General features: G+C 50.6%; 2 protein-coding genes across 11 annotated transcripts in view; both read right to left on the minus strand.

Moving 5' to 3' along the window:
- The window catches only part of Rcvrn (recoverin), a 7,706-nt gene extending 6,558 nt beyond the window's left edge, over window positions 1-1,148 (minus strand). Inside the window, exon 1 of the mRNA XM_004645163.1 lies at window positions 711-1,148. Within this exon, the coding sequence (XP_004645220.1) occupies window positions 711-1,091 (381 nt within the window). The 5' untranslated portion in view covers window positions 1,092-1,148. The remainder of the gene's footprint in view (window positions 1-710) is intronic.
- A 5,963-nt stretch (window positions 1,149-7,111) lies between these two features.
- Gas7 (growth arrest specific 7) overlaps window positions 7,112-20,098 on the minus strand; it is a 245,170-nt gene continuing 232,183 nt past the window's right edge. For all 10 annotated transcript variants that reach the window (XM_004645164.2, XM_023705409.1, XM_023705407.1 and 7 more), the window contains 4 exons: window positions 19,382-19,505; window positions 14,219-14,298; window positions 12,732-12,830; window positions 7,112-12,065 (listed from right to left, as the gene is read on the minus strand). In XM_004645164.2, the coding sequence (XP_004645221.1) occupies window positions 11,952-12,065; window positions 12,732-12,830; window positions 14,219-14,298; window positions 19,382-19,505 (417 nt within the window). In that variant the 3' untranslated portion in view covers window positions 7,112-11,951. The remainder of the gene's footprint in view (window positions 12,066-12,731; window positions 12,831-14,218; window positions 14,299-19,381; window positions 19,506-20,098) is intronic.

Below are 20,098 nucleotides of genomic sequence, written 5' to 3' on the forward strand. Positions count from 1 at the left end.
GTTCGATAAAAACTATTTTTACAAAGACACCTATAGGCAGAAGAAATGATTCGAGCTAGGCAAGGAGAACCGGTGTCAGGAGGCCTGAGGGGGCCGGGTGGTGTGGGAAAATGCAGGGACAGGCAAGTGTCAGCCTTAGCCACTGTGTGGGGGGAGGGAGCTTGTGTGGCCGGAACCCAGATTTCACCGCTCCCAACTGGGACAACTTCCTGCGTCACCTCTGAAACGTGTCCTATGCTTCATTGTGCTTGTGATAGGATTAGAATGTGTGTACAGCTGAAAAAAAAAACTGAAGAAAGGAGGGAGGTTGAGTCGGAGGAAAACGCGTGTGGAAGGAAAGGAGGGAAGAAAGGAAGGAGCGAAGGAAAGGAGGGAGAGAGGGAAGGAGAAAGGAAGGAAAGGGACAGGGAGAGAGGGAGGGAGGAAGAAGGGGACCATGTCTCAAAACAAAACATGGCTAGAAATGTAGCTCAGTGTGAGGGCCCTGGGTTCAAGCCCCAAAACTGCATGAATAAATATGTAAAATTTCAAAAGCAAATATTAGGAAACACCCTTAATTTGTCTTCAGGAGGAAGAGGCGTCTGCGAGCACCCCCAAGCCCAGGCCTTCTGAGTTCTCTCTCAGACACAACGGCAACCTCATCTCCCTCACCACTCCACCCTGGCCTGTCCCTCCACAGCAGCAGCCTGAAGGCTTGGGACCAGACTGACCATGACGATCTCCAGCACTTCGTTCTTGCTGATGGCCCCGTTGCCGTCCACGTCGTACAGGGAGAAGGCCCATTCCAGCTTCTGGGTGGGCTTGCCCGCGGTGGTCATGTGCAGGGCGATGACGTACTCCTTGAAGTCCAGGGTGCCATCGCTGTTGGCATCGAAGCTGCGGAACACGTGCTGCGCATAGGCCTTGGGGTCTGCATCGGGGAAGAACTTGGAGTAGATGCTCTCGAACTCCTGCCGGGTGATGCGACCGCTGGGGCACTCCTTCAAGAATGACTGGTACCAGGTACACAGCTCCTCCTCTGTGAACTTGGTGTTGAGCTGCAGCTCCTCCAGGATCTCCTTGGACAGCGCCCCGCTCCTGCTGTTCCCCATGGGTGAGGGCGAGTGGGCACCAGCTGGCTTTGGCTAGGACGGGCGGTCTGGCTGCAGGGGCCCCACGGCAAGATTAAGTTGTTGGGGGATTAGGGCAGATTTGCTGCCAGTTCCTGGAGGAGGGAGGGGCAGGCAGCTCCTGAGATTAAAAGAAAGAGCTGAGAGCAGGTGAACAAATCTTGGCTTCCCCCGAGGCCAGGAGGGCAGTGGGACCATTGGGCCAGAGTGTCTCACAGCCCTACTCCAGCCCTCTAAGTGCCCTGGTGGCAGAGGCTGCGTCTCAAGCCAGGACCACATCTCAGATGGAAACTTGTTAAGCAGAGTTTAAAAGTGCATAGACACTACCACTCCACCTGGAGCTCAAATCCCTGCTTTGCCACCTTGCTAGCCGTGTGACCTGAGGCACTTTCTTTAATCACTTGTTTACCATTTGCTTTTCCTTGTTATTTGGTATGGAAGCTGGGGAGCCCACAGCTACATTTCCAGCCCTTTGAATTATTTTGAGATGGGCTCTTAATAGAGTGTCCAGGTTGGTCTTAAATTTGTAATCCCCTGGCCTCAGCCTGCTGTATAGCTGGGACCATAGGCGTGTGCCTGTTTATTAACCTCTCTCTAGGTGAGAGGTTGTCTTCATCCTTTGTCTTGGTCCCATTTTGGCTTTAATGTCACCTTCTCAACAAGGCCCGTTCTGACCACTCTCTTTCCAATAGCACAACTCCCATGCCCAGCCCCAGCTCCATGGGTACACTCCAACCTGCCCTCACGGAGGACCAGCTCCAGAAAGGCAGTGATTTTGTGTTGTTTCTGGCTGCATCCAAGTTCTCTAAATAGTGCCTGGCAGGTTTGGGCCCTCAATAAATATTTGGTGGGTGAACAGGCAGAACATAGTGTCTTCCTACTTGTTATTATGAGGCCAAAAGGAGCCAGAGTAGGCCACAGGATGGAATAAACTGATCCTGGCACAGAGCAGGTCCCAAGCACCCACAGTCTGGATTTAGGATGCTTCCACCTTCAGTACAAGGTTTTTTTTCTCCCCCAGTGGTGCAAAACCTTCCACTGTTTTTCTTTTTTAGTACAGTATTCAATAAATTATATTGAGATACTCAATTCTTTAATGTAAAGTAGTTTGTGTTAAAGGATATTGCCCAATCATAGGCTAATGTAAATGTCCTGAGCTTGTTTAAGGTAGGTAAAGTTAAACTATGGTGTTCAGTAGGTTAAGTGCAATAAAAGCAATTTTGGCTCATGAGAGTTTTCAATTTATAATAGTTTTATCGGGATGTAATCCCCATTGTAAGTTGAGGAGCACCCATATCCATTTTTCTTGTTCATCAGTAACAAGGAAATTCAGAAATCAAGGTTCATACTTTAAAACTCTGGCAAGTCATTCAACATTTTTTGGGAAAAAAAAAAAAAAAGGATGTGGGCTAAACACAATGTACTCACTGCTTAGTTTTAGCCTGAAAGTTGTCTGCTTTCCATCAGTGTGGTGCTGGGATCTAGCCGGCGGTGGATGGATAAATAAACAAGGGGCAGGAGGTGTGTGTGTGTGGGGGGGGGCTTGCAGTGCGCTGCACCTTGAGGGTAAGCACAGAGCATAAGGGGAACCCTGTGCACACTGTATCCCTAAATTCTTGTTACCCAGAGGCAATGGCCCTGGCTCAGCCGAGCTCGCAGCGTTGGCCCCACGATAGGAAGCTGTTCCCTTTCTGTTGGGGGTACCAGGAAAGATAAACTCTAATGTCTTCAGGCAGCTGGGCCAAGGACTTAGGCTCTATCTTCTAATGGGCGAGTGGTGGGGAAAGCAAGGCCTCACTGCAGAGAGAAAGCTACCAGGCCCACTCTGCGACTCAGGCATTGCTGTGACAAAATTCCTGATCAATCAAAAAGGAAGGCTTCGCTCTGGCCCACAACGTGGGAGCTTTTGGATCCGTTGGCTCCCATTGCTTGTGCTCTGTGGCAACATCAGGACACAGACTGTAAGGGAGAGTCAGCTGCTGTTCACATGGTGGCCAGCAAGCAGAAAAAGAGACAGGAAGGAGCCTGTGTCTCCCGTCCTCCTTCATGGGCCCGCCCCCAGTGACCTCACTTCCGGTCACTGGCCTCCCCTCAGACAGGTTCCACAACCTCCTATTCGCACTATAGGCTGGGTACCACCATATACGCATGGTCCTTTGAGAAATACTTATCAGAATCATACCCCCACATGGCCTTGCTCAGGAAAGACCTAGAAGGCCAAGTACCGAAGTGCTCACGCACCCTTCCAGCACACCCCATCCTACATGTCTCCTGAGTTATTTTGCGGGAAACCTTATTGCTGTGTGTGTGTGTGTGTGTGTGTGTGTGTGTGTGTGTGTGTGTGCTTTTACATTTTTTCACATTTGCTTATGAAGCCTCCATTCAGCCTAGTATAGCCTTGGGAATGGTGGGGTAGAAATACGGTGGGGAGGCTCAGGAGGTAGCTTGGTGATGTAAGTGCCTGCCTGGCAAGTGCAAGGACTTGGGTTTGATCTCTGGTACTGCATGCCGTGCCAGCCCCAGAACCCCAGAAACACCATGCTGGCTGGCCACCAAAACCGGGCGTGGTGGTGCACACCTGCAATCCCAGTGCAATGGAGCAGAGAAAAGAGGATCATTAAGAGTCTGAGCTGCATAGCAGAGACCAGGTATCAAATGATAAATAAATAATTTTGTTTTAAAGTTAGAAATAAGGTGAAGGCAGAGGTCCTGGCCCTTGCTCAGAGCTTTGAGTGGGGGGCGAGAAGTGTCTCCTGGTGACAAACCTGTCTACATCGAGCCTGTGCATGAGGCAAGGCCGACGGCTCCAGTGAGAATTGGGGTTCCAAAAGGCACACCTCCAGCCCCAGGTCCCACGGGTGCCCGTTCACCAAGCCAGGAGAGCTCAGCTCTGCCAGCTCCCTGCTCAGGGCTTCCCTCGCTACAGCTGCCTCTTTCCCAGGCAGGCTCTGCTAGGGGGCCAGGATCTCCAGGTCTGTAGGTAAAGATCTGGGGCTGCCACGACCACAGGAAGGGTCACGGATGAAGAGACACGAAATGAACCCTGCCAGAGCCCTCCCCCAACCTTCGGCTTTTCTGTCCCTTCCGCAGGTGAGGACAAATGAGGGGAAGCTGGTCAGAAGCAGTGCAGTACAGCCCACATCCTTCAGGTTGCTGTGCCCAGGAGAGTCCTCCTCCCCCAGTGGGGACCCAGGGAGGGGACCGCAGGCAGCTGTGTTGATACTGCTGAGATCGGGAGGGGTCACGACCCAGAGGTTTGTTTGAAAACCTGCATAAACATCTTCTGTCGGAGGGAGAGCTTATGCTTCTTAGCCAAACAAGTTGTTGCAGATGATGTATAGTGAATGGATTTGTTAAGTCTGCGCTGGGGCCATAAACCCTCCCGGTTCCCTAAAGACTGCTGTCACTGCCGGGGGAGGGCCCTTTGTATCTCCCCCTGCCAGCCTTGCCTGGACTAAAAGAGGCAAATGCAGGAGGCTGGGCCTGTCACCCCCAAGCAGGACCTTGGTCTTGGCTGTTTGGGCTCAGACCACAACCTGCACCCCATTCCTCCACCTACCCTGGACAGCATGAGCCTCCGGTCTCCAGAAACCCCTGCACTGAGAGGAGAGAGGAACGGAGGTGGCGGCGGAGAGACAGCCTGACGGCCACCTGCTTGCTGTGAATAGCTAGCAGTCCTATGAGTGGACATCCTCGGGGTCCTCCCCAACACTTCCCTTCCTACCACATCCACTCCCACCTGTCCTCTGCCTGGCACCTGACTGTCCTCTCCCTCTCTTGCCCTCTCCAGGGAGCACTGCCTCTGCGCCACCTGCACAAGGTCAGGCTGTACATGTAGCTGCCAGTGTCCCCCAGAACACACATGGAAGGTCTGTGATGGCCAGCACCACCCTGCGCTTCCTGCCCTGTCCCACAGCCACTTGCCTGAGCGCACCAGCTCCTCCCATCCCTGGCAGCCACACTGGCCTCGAACACCTACCCTGGCCAGAAACCTTCCCCTATAACCTGACAGGCCTCCTGGGTTTGACCAGATGCCCCCTGCTCAGGAAGGCCGCTACCTCCTCCTGGTTGATGCAGCAAATCACCCGCCCTCGGCTCCCACTGTCCTCGACACTGAGCCTCTTCTGCACTGGGCAGTGTGATGAGTTAACTAGGCCTCCAGCTTCTGTCTCTCTCCGTTACAGCACGAGCCGTGCGCAGGCAGGACTCCTGGTGATTCAGTTCCCGATGTGACTGCCATGCCTGAGCACTGTCGGGCATACACAATGCTGTGATTATTAAAGGAATAAATGGACTAATGAGGAAAGAATGGCCTTAGAAGGAAGCACAGGGCTGGAACTCACACGAACACGAAGTCACCAGAGGGATGGGGCTAGTGACAGCACATGGTGAGCCTCTGGGTACTAGCGACCAGGTGCCCTCCATCCCTGCTGTCCTCGAAGTAGAATAATCAGCAGCCCTGGGAGCCCTGGGAGGCTGGGACCATCCCTACAAAGAACATGGTGGCAGCGTTTTAGGAAGGTGGCCTGCATGCCTCAGTGTCTCTGCACAATTTATTTCACATGGAGTAAATCTGAGCATCTCAAGTGTACATACAGAGCCAGAGAAAAAAGTGCAAGAGTGATAAACTTCCTGAAAACACTTTGTATTGATGCAGGACAATTATATATAGCAAACACCTTCAAAATTTAAACTTTTGAAACATTTAATTTTTCAGCATTAATACACACGGATACTATTATGGGGTGGGGAGCAGCCGGTTACATCCTCCATGGGGATCAGATTTTCAACAGTGTTACTTATAAATTATATTACATCAATTTTATTTACTGATCTAGGCAGCCAGAGGAGGGAAGGATATACACTGTGAAGTAAACACATTCATACTGGAGTGAGGAATGCTGGTAGGAGACACTGGCTTTGTAACATTAAAAAATGTATAAAGTATTTAGCAAAAGTTACAGAAAACAGACCAGACAAGCAAGTTTATTTTGTTAGAAAATTTCACTTTCACAGGGCTTGCTGATGTGCTTGTGTCCATGAAGAGGAAGCCTCTGGTCATCTCCTTCTTAAGGGAAGGGAAAGGATGCAAATTTGGGGCCCTCATCACCCAGGATGGCTGGTGTCCCCTGGAGTGTCTGTCCCCAGGTCCACACAGTGCTGCCTGAAAGCCACAATGCTGGAGAGTCTGTTTGCTGAGGGAGGGATGAGCCCTATTGAACATGAAGAATAAGGGTCCAGGTGTGGGTCTGGTGCAGGATACAGGACAAATGAGGCAGCAGGGCAGGGCCAGTCCTGGCTCTTCCTCTGGTACCACAGGCTTCCTTCTCTAGCCCAGTGTCACATTGTCCCAATGAGAATACTCTGGGCCCTCAGCCTTCACATCCTACCACCATAATCTAATTTGAAATCCTCTCCAGAGGCCCGAAGTCCCCAACATCACTTGGAGTACCTGAAGGACACCCCACCCAAGACACCCCCCACCATTCCTGACAGAGCCATGCCTGCACCTGGAGATGGAGGAATGGTACCCAGGTTTGACCTGTTCTTTCTACCCTAACTTAACCTCCAGAAGGTGGTCTTTTTCCTCCAGCAAGTTCCCATCACAATGATGCTCCTGGCTAGGGAAGGAGGTGGACTCCTCTGGGGCAACATTCAGCTCTTGAGCTGGAATTCCACCCAGGCCCCGTGGGCTCTGGAGTCATCTGGCCTCAATCCAGCCATGTCCTCAAATCACAAGCAGGGATTTTCAGTTGCCTTTCACTGAGCAGCACATGATCAAGACCTAGCTTGGGGGACCTTGGGGCACACCCACAGCCTGGCCTGGACTGCCTGGGTCTGGTCCTATGCCTGCTGCCATCTGCTACTCCCTAGTTGGGTGTAGGCACCACCAACAGAGTGAGGCTCCACTAACAACTAGGATTCAAGTGAGATGACATCATCTATGTCCCTCCCTGCCCTGGCTCCTGGGGACCCAAATGGTAACAATTTTTTTTTTTTTCTGCAGTTGGGGTATGTCCTAGGAGGAGCGGTCTCATTCTTAGCTCACAAAATTCTGTAGTCACATTTCAACCTAAATGGAGAAGTGACTCTCATGAAAGGTTTTAGACAACCTTATGCACAGTTATGTAGATGACATCCAGATTAGGAATGACCAGAAAATAAGAGGGGGAGCAGACAGAACACAGTACTGAGAGGCCCAAGAGCCCACCTAGAACAAGTACCCTCAGCTGGCACAAGAAGCCACTGGTCCAGGGAGCGATGACAGAGCGCCTAGGGCCAGTGCCAGCCTCTCACCCCACACCCCTTCAAGGCCCCAATGCTGAGTGAATGCAGGGAGCATGGAGCTGGCATTGGGCACACAGGAGATGCGGGTCTTCTGACTGGGACGCAAGCTTCGGGTTCCAGAGCTGGAAGGCAGCTGTGACCCTGTCTGCCACTGTCCCTGCAAACTCCGGCTGCTGGCTGCACTGGAGAAAACCTAACATGGACCAAAAAGATGAGCGTAACCCCCCAAAACACCTGTGGACATAGCTCGCATCTGCAGAGCCCTGGGAGCTGTCAGAAGCAGCGGAGTGTTATGCAGGCAAGATGAAGATCCTAGGCCATCAGCCTCCAGGGCCAAGGACTCAGTTTAAAAACAAGGAAGCAGGGTGGCCCACCTGATACGGTTATTACTCAGCAAGGGAAAGGGACACACTGTTACATACAATGTCATAGGCCATGAAGGGCTACATCCTCAGCGTGATTCCATTTACATGACATGTAGAAAAGGTCAGAACACTGATCAGGCTTGCTGGGTCAGGAGGCGGGAGGAAAGCACTGACCACAGTGGGGCAGGTACAGTTTTGGGGTTTTTTTAGGGTGATGGAAATCTTATGTGGATTTTGGTAATGATTACAAAACCATATAAGTTTTTCAGAATTTGCAGAACTGTATACTTCAAAGGGGTGAATTTTACTACACCAGTTACACCTGCACTATCCTGGAAGAAGGTGGTTGTGAGTCGTGTAGTGGAGGAAAGAATTCTTCAAGTGAGATGGTGACCAACTGCACCCAGCAGGCTCCTGCTCTGCACCACACCTGACATTTGTGAAGTGCCTTCCTCTAGCTCCATAACAAGCAGCAGATTTGGAGGCCCTTTCCAGAGCTCTGTGTCATAGCTACTCACATCTGGGGTAAAATCCCCTGAACAAGCCATGGCCTCTGATGTCCTCTGAATTTTACAGGTTGTATTTCCAAGAAGGGACTTCAGCTCAGCCAAGAGTTTTGCACAGCCATCTCCTAATCTAGCAATTGGTTGGTTTTCTCAAAGGGAATAGAAACAAATCCCTGGTCATGAGTTCATACTTCCTGTTTGCTCCAGCCATTTGCCTCATCCAACAGAGAAGGCTGTCCTACCACAGAAATCCCCAGAGGCAACAGGCCATGGAGCTGAGGTAGGACAGGAACGTCAGGGCCCAACATGCAGGCCCGCGCGGCCTTGTGCATTGCAGCACTGCCCCAAAGCAGGGAGAAGGTAAAATAATAGGGAGATGGGCGGCTCTTCCTAGAGTTTGCCATAGCAACTAACCACTTTGCACATTGGTTCAGCTTAGAGATTTTTTTTTTTAAAACAAAGGCTTTCAGGTAAGGATATACCTCCTCCGTGGCAGAGAGCTTGTCCAGCATGGGAAAGAGCTGCATTCAATCCCCAGTACCACAAAAACAAAATGAGTAACAAACAAACAAATCAGGCTTTTACAAGACAGACCTAAGTGCACTAAGTCTCCCAGGTGGTGGAAGGTACCAGGGGCTAATCTGGTTTTAGAAACTAACATGGCTGTTCACTCCCCCAACCAAATCCTCTCAACTTAAGCAGAAAGACAAACATGAAACCATGCTCAACAGAGTGGGGGTGCAGCTCAGTGGTAGAGTGCTTGCCTAATACGTATCAGGCCTCAGGTTCCATCCCCAGCACCTTAAAAGTGAAGCCAACAGCCTGGATAGTGTGCTTCTTACTCCAAGGTCCATTTCAGATTTTCTAGACCTCATCCTAATTTTGATTTTACCCAAGGCTAGAGGTGTCCTGTTAATAGGGAAAGAGGTTGGATCTGAGTCCCATGCCATTCCCCGGCACTCTCTGGCTATGCTTGAGCTTCATTCCTACTATCCACTTAGCAAGGAGAGTTACTGAAAGCCAGCAACAAAAAAAATCTGTCAAATTGGAGCTGGATCTGGGCCATGATGGTCTGGTGACCAGGTGATTGAACTCTTGTTGCTGCCTTCCTTCCACTCTCTAGATAAATAGCTCATCACAGAAGTTTATAATTCAAGAATCCCACCAGGTAGACATGGAGAGTGAGTGATGTTGTTCCTCTCTAGAAAGCTCTAAACATTCCCTTGTCCATCGGGAGAGCAGGGAACAGAGGCAGTGCTCATCTTATATGCAACTACAGTTCCACCACCCAGCATGATGGATGAATGAATGCAGATTAATCAGCCCAACAGACAGTACCTGTGAACATCTCAATCCTGTAGAGTATCTTTATGTCAATGCTGAAGTTATCTGCCTGCCAGGCCACTGGGGAAAAGATAAATCTATACCAAATAAGCTCGTAGGCTCCTCCATAGTAGAGCTATAGCTTGTTGTCAGATTAGATCCTGGCACATTGCTTGACTTTAACTAAATGCTTGATGAAAGAACTGAGGGGGGGGGGAAGAAGAGGTGTATGTGAATGAGCTCAAGAGACGAGGGTGAGGGGGTAAGGAGGAAAGAAGTATTTCTAATAATAGGCCAATTTGGGGTACCCTGGGAGGGGCAGGAGCCTACTCCACTCCAGGGCCAGAGGTCTTAGGAACCCTTAAATGGGCAAGAGGAGGCAGTCAGTGAGTCATATTGCACTCAAAATTTTGTATTAATTACAAGGCTATGGGCTTCAAATTCTTGAAAATCACCCACAAATTAGTTTACTAAGCCACAAAGCAATTACCACTAGCACCCATTTTTAATAAAGAAACCAAGAGATAGTATCGTAAAATTGGTAGCTGGTGTCATAGCCCAAGCCCAGAACTAGGAGGAGCAATTCCAGATTCTTCTCCGTGGGATGCCGTTTCTCCAGCACATGGACAGATCTCAGCTTTCACCCTGTAGACACCTCAATGCGGGCCAAGGGGTGGAATGTGTCAGCAAGGAAAATGACAGCTTGGTTTGCTTTAGTAGACTGGACATCTTTCTGATGTAAACTAAAAGTGGGGCCCAAAGAGCCAAGAATTAGAAGTCACCCATTGCTAGCACATAAGATGGAACGGAGGCAGGATCTGTGAGCTGCGCTCACAGGATTCGGCCCTTGGGAGAAGTGCAGTCAAAGGCAAAGTCATCAATGGGAAAGACCGAGAGGATGGATGCTCAGGGCACAGGTTCCCAGCTTGAAGCTGCCCCCATCACTACGTGACCTCTAATACCCCACCCCCACCCTGAGCCCCCAGATAGTCTCTAGATCACTATGACTGAGAACACCTCTGCTGTACTAGTGGAAGGAAAGAAGAAGTGAGCTGGACCTCACGGCAGTGCTGAGAGCTTCCCAGGTCCTACTTGCCCGGTTGTCTCCAAGGAAGCTGGGCATAGCAAAGGGAAGTGCTGGTACACAGTGAGGTTTGGTGCTGATACTGCATGGATGTGAACAATTTACTGCAGCTGCATGAGACCTTGCAGTGCCTATCCAGTGCCTGAACAAGGGCCCGCATTCTCAACCCCATTGTGCATAAGCAGACAGAACTATCTGGAGATGCCTGGATTCAGCCTGACCTCTCTCTCATGTGGGACTGCCGAGCCCCATGAAGCCCATGGTGGGCAACCTGGTGTGTGTGTGTGTGCGCGCGCACGTGTGTGTGTGTGTGTAGGGGGTAGGGGCCAGGGGCCAGGAGCCAGGGTAACCCAATGATGCAGAGGGTGGTGGTCAGACGGGGCCCATGGGTCTCTTGTGGCTGGCTGGTTTCTGAGATGAGCTGGCTTGCTTCTGAGGACATGCTTCTGGATGAGATGTTGCTGGCTGAGAGCTTCAGAAAACTACTGAGACTGGGATGGGATGTTGCGCTGGGGAGGTGGGTTTCCTTCAGAAGGCAGGAGAGGGAGTGGTAGATTAGGGGATCCTGGGAGGAATGCCTGATCTGACAGGAGCCATGATTAAATGCTCCAACTTGGGGCTAATTTGCCAAATGAGGTAGTTCCAACCTGACCTGTTCAGGCAGGGTAGGTCCGGGAAGAGAAAAGCCAGGCCTTCCCAAGCCCACTGGGGATGAAAAGCAGTCAAGAAATTCAGCTGTGACTCCCAGAATGCAACTGGAAAAAAAAATGGGGAGGGAGGGCTGCAAAGGATTTGTGGCAAGGGCTACAAGCCAAAGGGCGCCTTCCATCCACAGTTCTGACCCTGACCCTGGCTTAGACACAGACACATTCCTTCCCAATCTTCCAAAGCCCTGCAGACAAGGTGGGCAGCTGGAGGACGCCCCTTGGGGCATCTGGGACACATGTGTGTGATAGTCACCCCGCGGACTTCAGCAGGGATCACAAAGTTCCAGCCTCAGTTTGTTCTCAGAGCGACAAGCACAGCATGGGAGTTGTGGGGGGGTCTTAGAGACAGGGACAGGGTTGTGGGTCCAAGGTCGTGTTGGTCAGGGAATTCCAGGGCAACTCCAGTTGGGCTATCTAGGTGACCCTTCTGGCAATTACCAGGTTTTCCTCCCTCTGTCCATGGACCAGGAGAATGGGTGGGAGGGCAGCTCCACCCAGCAGGGGCCTCCACCCCCTCTGTGATGCCAGCCCCTCTCCTGGGTAGGACCCCCGGAGGCACCGGGGCAAGTCTAGATCTCCATGTCCACAGGGCGAATGTTGCCTGTTTTGTGCTCTCTGACCCACAGCTCCCTGTCTTTGGCCGGGTCCACTTTTCGAAGCAGTTGGTCCACAGGCTCGACTGTCTGCAAGGGACAGAAAAGAGGGGACACTGTCAAAAAGGTGGCAGCTGAGCTGGGGTTGTTTCCTCTGTGCCATGCCGTTCTTGCCTGAGTGCTGTTCAGAGCAGCCTTTCCAGAGGGTTCCATGGGAGGGACTCCTCCAATAGAAAAATCAGAGGGCTATGAAAGCCAGAACGCAGAAAAGGTACTTCTCACTTGCAGGCCCCAGGCCTGGATGAGGGGCAGAATATTGTTCAGGCTGATGGCCTGGGACCTCATCCTGCACAGAGTAGGACAAATGGACTTTATCTTTAGGTACTCTGAATTATTTGTGAAGTGTTTTTTGTTTGTTTGGCTTTTTGGTTTTCTGAGAGGTACATCAAGAGAAATAGTAAATGATAGTAATGTCTTCAGCTACTTTAACTGTCATGAGTTTCTTTCTCCTTGGGTAGCAGCTCAAGGAAGTGTCTATCTCGTGTTCTGGGGAAGGATCTCTGCAGTCACCCAGAGCGGTCCTGACAAGTCCATCCCCAGAGGTCACTCATGAGCAGGCACACCTGCCCACTCCCCAGCATAGGACAGGTTCATTTGTAGAAGCCACTTAAACTGCCATGGCATCGTGGTCGGTGGCTGCCCCCAGCCCCTTGCCCCTGCAGTCCTGCTGGCCTCAGCCTGAGCGTGGGGACTCACGCTTTGGTTGAACATGTCCGTCTCATGCCGCAGCTGTGTGTACTGACACAGGTGCTGTCGGATCATCTCCACCCTCTCCACCTCTAGCCGCTCCAGCTCCTGCCAGGGAAGAAAGGATCAGGACCTCCGAGCATACCCCCAGCTCGGGACCTTCCCACTTGGGGGGTCCTGGACTACAACGCATGCAAAACACAAGTCCCCAGCTGAGGATGTCAACCCCATCTGTCTCTCTGAGCTCCAGTTAAGACTGTAACTATCTCTGGGGAGAAGATGAGGTTTTGACAGCCACTACTCTTTCATTTCCTGAAAGCCTCCTCTGTCAGGCATGGTGTTACCTAACTGACCTCACCATAACATTAAGAAAGAAGTTTTGTGATTATCCCAATTTTCCAAGCCAGGGAACTAAGCAGGAATGTCACTTGCCCAAGGTGACATGGAATTAAGGAGCAGGATTTAAACCTGGGCCTATCACATTCTTAATCACAATTTTACCCCAGCACAGCCCCAGCCCTGGTACCGCAATGGGGTGGAACACTGAGCCTCTCAAACTCTGGAGTCTCTGTCCTCAAGCCTCTGCTGAGCACCCTCCTCCTTCCACCCACCCTAGTGCTGGGGGACAGAGTGGAAACCAGCCGCGGGCAGGGAGAGCAGGAGCAGGTAGAGCAGGCTTGAAGGGGAGGCATCTGTTATCAAAAGGAAGCGCGGACAGGGCTTGTCCTTTGGTCTCTAGGTAGTTCCTTGTCATTGGAATTCGGGGGATTACGCTATTATTTTGTGCATAACTAGGTCACTGCCCAGGTGATTAGCTGGGAAGTGGGGCAAGGCAGGGGGCTTAATTAGGGGATTAGGAAGGAAAATCAGGTCAATGACCCTGGTGGAGGCCTCTAATCTGCCCTGGTGGGCTGACATCTGGAAGGCAGCTGCCTGGTCCTGTGCTGGGTGGATAAGGGGTAACTCTGGCCAATGGGATGGCCGGGTGAGCAACACGGCTTCCTCTTTCTCTAGCCCAAATACCAGCCTCGCTTCACTTCACACCCAGTTGGGTCCTAATCCATGAGATGCTGCCCCTTTCCAGTGCAGCACCAGGGAGTCTGCTGCTTTGGTCAGACTCCTCCCGCTTCCCTGAGGCAGCTCCTCCCATGTCACAGTCTGGGGAGGCCCCCCACAGGACTGCAAGTCTCTATGTGTGTATGCCCGGGGTGGGAGTGGGGTCACTTTCTACTGGTTGGCTGTGCACCTGAAGGGTCTGTTCAGGGCACGGGCTGGTTGATATCGACCCTCAGTGGAGAGCTGGAGGTGGCTGCGGCAGGACCTGGTCCTGGCCCAGGTTCATGTGGCAGGTGGCACTATAGCCCTTGAATGCACACACAGACCCAGACGAACATCTTGGCTCCAACCTTGGAACAGATCTAATGCCACCTTCTATGCCACAGCCCCTCCCAGGGCTCCCTCTGCATGGGCACGTTCATGCCCTTCTGGCCACGTACCAACGTGGTGGTCACCATCTCTTCAAACCACTTGGACTGGGCCTGGTTGTAGAGATCCACACAGCGCATGAGGTCATCTCCTGGAAAGGCCAACAGCCAGCGTCATGTGACGTCACTCCGTTCTTCCCTTCCTTAGTCTTCCCCACCCATCACCATAGCGGCCTGCCTTCTAAGGTCGTGGCAGCCACTGGGAAGTTAGGGGGTGAGGTGGGAAGGAGAGGGAGGCAGAGAAAGAGAGGAGCAACCCAGTGCCCCAGGGAAACTAGTTGTAGAGCATCTATCTGAGCCAGGAACTCAGGATGGGTGTCTCATGAAGAGTGTGTATGTGCCCAGGAACAGCACAGGCCTAAGAATTAGAAAGGCTTTCTTTTAAAGTCAGCAGTCTGCATGCATATTGGAGCATGATTCATTAACATATGTGCTACAAGCCACTTCTATACTAATTAAAGGAGAGATGTGTGCGAGTCACATGGGTGCGTGTGTGTGTGTGTGCACATGCACGTGTATGCATGTAATAGCATGTCATTGTGAATCACAGTATAATGTGCCTGGTGATTATGGCTCATTCACTGTGCAAAAAATTCATTCATTGAACAAACACCTACGCTAGAGTGCTATGTACATACTACCCTCAGAAGAGCAGCAACCTCGGGAAGCAGGAAGGGTGAGCGAGCGTGCGTGCGTGTGTATGTGTGTGTCAGCTCCTATTGCTTTCCATTCTATAACAAGTGATCTCAGCAAATGTGACTATGAACTCTTGCAGGTTGCTCTGTTCCTCCCTGTAATCCATATGGATGTTTGAAACGCTTTGTAGTTGGAGCCGCAACAGCCCAGGAAGTAACTGCAAACATGACAGAATGTATCTGCACCTTGGCAACTCGCTGCACACACTCAGCCTGTGGACCACAGTCAGCAGCTCTGGGAGCTGTGGGCAATGCCGGAGCCAGATCTGCCCCAGAGCTGCTGAGCCGGAAGCTGCGTTGTCACCAGCTCCTCTGGGGGTGCTTAGGGGCCTATGGTTGGGGGAGCTCTGCCACACAGCTGTGCCTAAATGTAGCTCTCAGAGCTGCATCTTCAGGGGCTGCATGAAAAGGTGTCTGGGGCCCTACTCAGGGTCAGGGAAGTTCACTGATATCTTCACTCCAGTTGTTCTGGAGGAGACTCTAGGAACTCCAGAAGCTGGACTGTAAAATAGAACTTGAAATTCCTCCTGTGATGTCGCTTGTGCTTATGTGTCTTCTGCTAGGGAAGTGAGTGGTGCCTGCACAGCTCAAGGCCTCACACGCAGCTTTGCTGCCCACCTGATGGCCATATTGCGCATCACCTCTGCCACAGGAAGGGACACAGGGCTGCACAGGACAAGGGCTGAGAGCTGAACACAGCCCAAGTTGAGGGTCTTGTGCATTTTACTCATGGCTCAAGGCCCCTGACTGGACCTTTGACCCCAGCAGGCACTGAGCTGCAGGGAGGAAGGGCATTTCTCTGCAAGTGCAGGGAACGCCTGTGCCTGCCTGGGGCTGAGGTCTGTGTGCCACCTGGGAGGGGCCAGACAGGAAATGCGGGAGCCTGAGCCACTGATCCTGCTTTTGGGGAACGTGCTGCAGGAACTTCCACCACACCAGGAAACAGCAGGCCAAGACAGTGCGTTCGCTGTTGAAGGCAGCTCAAGGCTGAGAAACCAGACCCTCCTGCGCAGCATTCCCCAAGAACGGGAATGGCTGGGTGCTCAGGCTCACTCCATTACGTCTTGCTCGGACATGGAAGCTAACCTGCCCACTGTGCCTCTGCTTTCCTCATCTGTACAAGGGTATAATGGCTGTGCTTTCGTAGAGTCACTGTAGCAATTACACAAGTAGACATATGGACAGTGCTCGGGGTGCAGACTTGCAGAGACAGCACGTTTGACATGAGCCACATTAACAATGACGATTACGACGATTTAAGGTCAGGCCGCAATGATCCCAATTCCCTCCTTTCCAGAAACCTCACAGAAGATCAGGGAGAGGGAGGGAAGCGAGCAGGACGAAACAAGTGGCAGCATTTTGTGAGCAGCCAGGCTGCCCAGGAACATGCAGACAAGCAGAGCCTTTGGAATAAGAGAAAGCTGGATTCTGGCCTTGAATTCGGTAACTGTGAGTGTGGGGCTGGTTTCTCTTTCTCTCTCCTATCACTTTTCTTGTCTGCAACAGACCAGGAAAATGCCTCTTCACAGTGAGGTGCTCTGCAGATTAAGGGCCAAAGCTCTGAGGCCTGGATCCCGGGCCTGGCATGCGGTACGTGCTCAATGAAGGTAGTTTTTTTTTTTTTCCTATAATTTTATTGAGAGATAAATAGCAATGAGACAGTTTCAAATCAAATTGGTAGGACAGTTTCAATAATTAACACATTGCATACTCTCTTCCTAGTGGATGAAGGTAGTTTTTATTAGTTTCTTCTGTAGTGGTGGGGATTGAGCCAAATGCTCTGTTACTGAGCTCCAGCCCCACCCCAAGGCAGTGTTTCCTTACAGTAGGTCTAAGGACTTGTCACTTTTCTCACAGAATAATTTCAAAGGAGAGGAATAAGAGAGCCTTTTATCTGAATAGTAACAACAACAACAACAGATAAAGAATAGTAACCAATCCCTTGCTCTTGAAAATGCCAAGACGCTTCTTATCTCAAAGACAACCTCAAATCAAAACAGCAGAATGCCTTGAAAATGGCAAGAATGAAAATATCACGAATCAGAACTTGTGAGATCTGATTTGGACAGTAGGAAAGAGGAAGGTATGGTGGGTTGCATATTTCATGGCTAAAAATCAAATGAAAAACCAACAAACAAACATGTGAATCCTGCCTTCCACGCATAAAAACACTAAAAAAACCCAAGTTTGACTTTTTAAGAAAATCTCAAAACAGGGCAAGTTTTTCTGAGTGTCTCCTACTGGAGCCCAGACATCATAGAAAAAACACAACTACAGAGAAAAAAGTAACAAAGGCAGGCACGCAGGCAAAAGCATAATTACAATGAATGAAATGAAAAGACAAAAGATAGAGGATCTGCAACGCCAAAGGATTAATTTCTCTAGCAGGAGCGGTGGTGCACACCCGTAACCCCAGCCCTCAGGAAGCTGAACCAAGAGGACTGCCTCGAGTTCAAGGTCTGCCTGGACCACATGGCAAGTTCATAACCAGCACGAACGACCCAGGTCAAAAGAACAAAGAAAAAAAAATCACAAAAGAATCCAAGAATCCTTATCAATCAATCCATAAGAACAACCACTGAAGAAAAAAAAAAAAAAAAAAAGGGAGAAGACACGTGATTCATGTTGCAGAAAAAAAAAATGATTTATATGTATGTTTTTAAAGCACTCAACTCTGCTTACAGAGAAAAGCAAACCAAAAGCAAAGCACTGGGTATTTGTTTGTTGCTTGTTTTGTATTTCCCCAGCACACCAATGACGTTACGTTTTGATAACAGGTGATGTAGATAAAAGTCTAAGAAACAGATATCCTAGATGCTACTGGTGGGCATCATGACTGGAAAGCAACACAGAAGTATGCATCAAAATGAATGAAAATGAACTAAGGAAATAGCTCGGTGCTCTAAGCACCTGCCTGGCAAGCACAAGGTCCCGAGTTCAATCTCCAGTACCACATGCCATGCCAGCTCTGTAGTGAGATCCTGTATCAACAATAACAACAAAGACTGAAATCTTCTGACCGGCATCTATACCCTCTCCACCTGCAGATCTGGCTCTATACATACTCAGTTATGTTAACATATCTTGCTGGCAGCGGCAGATACTCTGAAACAAGCTAAGAGTTCCAAAACTCAAGTAGGAAAAAGATGAAATAAACTTAGATACAAGCATGCCACTGGACACTAGTCAAACATTAAAAAGTGTAATATACATGAAGGGATGCACAGACAGATGTAGAGGGAATACAACGGAATTAGCCTCACATATCACAGGTAATAGGAAATTCAGAAGAGTATAGTACGATCTAATTTGCATAAGCTTGAATGTTATTTTTTAAAAAATCAAAACAGGAAATATGGATGGTGATCATGTCTGGCATTAACACTTTATATTCTTGTGCGCTGATTACTTAGTATGTACCAATACTTGTTTTGCAATAGATGTAATTTTTAAAAAATGTATTAAATTGATGCAGCTCTTCTCTCTTGGGTCCCTCTTTCAAAACTCAATAAATCTACTATGGATTTAAAATAAAGCTTCTGGTTCTAGCAATTTATTGTCATAGATAATAAATGGTTTTTTTTGTTCTGTTTTGTTTTTTTGCTCTTTTAGAGACAGGATCTGGCTATGCAGTTCAGGCTGGCTTTGCGTACACTTTGTAGCCCAGGCTGATCTCAGTCTTACAGCAATCCTCCTCCTGGGTGCTTAGACCATATTAATTTCATTGATTTACTTTGATCTCACTTTATTCCAAAATGCCTATAAGGTGACTGCTTCATTCTGTAATGAAATTGCAACAAGCTGACCAGGAGTTGAGATGAAAAATAACTTTAAGGCCTCTAAACTCTAATTTCACAGCACACATTTGAACTCTAGAAACATTTTAATTCTTTGTGCTTCACAAAAGATAGTTTCATTTATAAATAGTTGCTGAACTTTTGTGTTGGTTTTAATGGGACTTTTTCCTTCTCCTTGTATAGTAGCTAATGTTTGCCACTAGGCGGCAGCAGAAACCAACTCACGGAGGGAAAGGGGCTCTTCCGGAGCTGGGCTCTTCAGTCGGCCTGCTTTTCATGGGGCCGGACCCACCTCCCTGCTGTCCTTGAGAGCGTCGCCCACTCTCTCCCTCAGGAAAGGGGCAGCTTGGGTGGTGAGGTGATATTTTCAGTTCGGTGGGTTCACATGGGGGAATTTGGCTATATCCTGGTCAGAGAACTAGAAAAGGCCACCACTGGGATGGCCTGGGAACAGCCTGTCTGCTTCTCCACCCCAAAGGGTCTTCCTTTGAGATCCCTGGACACGGCACAGAGAAGGGAGGATCCCAGACCGGGGGGGGGGGAATGGGGGAGAGGCCGGAAGAACCGTGCCCATCACCACCCTACAGAGCAGAGTTGTGCCCCAGCTCACAGCCTTGGGTCACCATCCCCAGTCCCCTCCTCGCTGCCCACGTGAGCGGGCTGGATGGCAGCCCGGAGCTCACCCGCCTGTGTGGACTTCCTCCGCGCCTTCTTGATGTCCTCTTCTGTCTTGTTGCTCAGCTTGATCTCCAGCTGCTGGGTCTTCATCTCCAGGTCTCTCTGCCGCTCGGTGAGGGCTTTCCGGGCCTGCGGGGCCAAAGACAGGAGGAGAATCTGCTCAGAAAGCTGAGGGCGCATGGTCCAGCCTCCCTTATCTTGAGAGGAGTTTTTAATCTATGCGTGGGTGTGGACACCAGCACCATGGGTCCGAGGGCCACCACTCGTTTGTGATGCTGCAGAGGCTGCTCTGTCTCTTCCTGCTTGAATGTGACTTAAACCAGTCCCTCAGGCCTTGTTTTCATGGGGCACACATGGACCCGAATTGGGGACAGAGGAGGCACTGCCTCCAGGATTGGAAGGGACCACTGAAGCCATTCCCGTGGTGCGTGGCAGGCTGGCCGTACCAGCTGCTTCCTTCCTTAGCCTCAAGCCTCAGGCTCCCCTGGCAGTGCCCTCCGTCCTCCTGCTGGGCCGCCAGGGGTTCGCCTCCACCAGCCACCTCCTCCAGCTCCACAGTCATGTGGTGCAGGCTGCCAGCTGGGTCTCAGATGGCTCCTCCTGCTCTCTGGGGCCTGGGGCCAGCTCCTGGACAGAGCCTTCTTCCTCCCCAAGCTGCCCGCCGGCCAGCCAGTGTCCTTCCCAGTTCTGACCCCCTGCAGGGAGAGATGCTGCTGCGCACA

Source organism: Octodon degus, unplaced genomic scaffold (genome assembly GCF_000260255.1).
Source record: "Octodon degus isolate 3935 unplaced genomic scaffold, OctDeg1.0 scaffold00219, whole genome shotgun sequence".
Lineage (NCBI taxonomy): Eukaryota > Metazoa > Chordata > Mammalia > Rodentia > Octodontidae > Octodon > Octodon degus.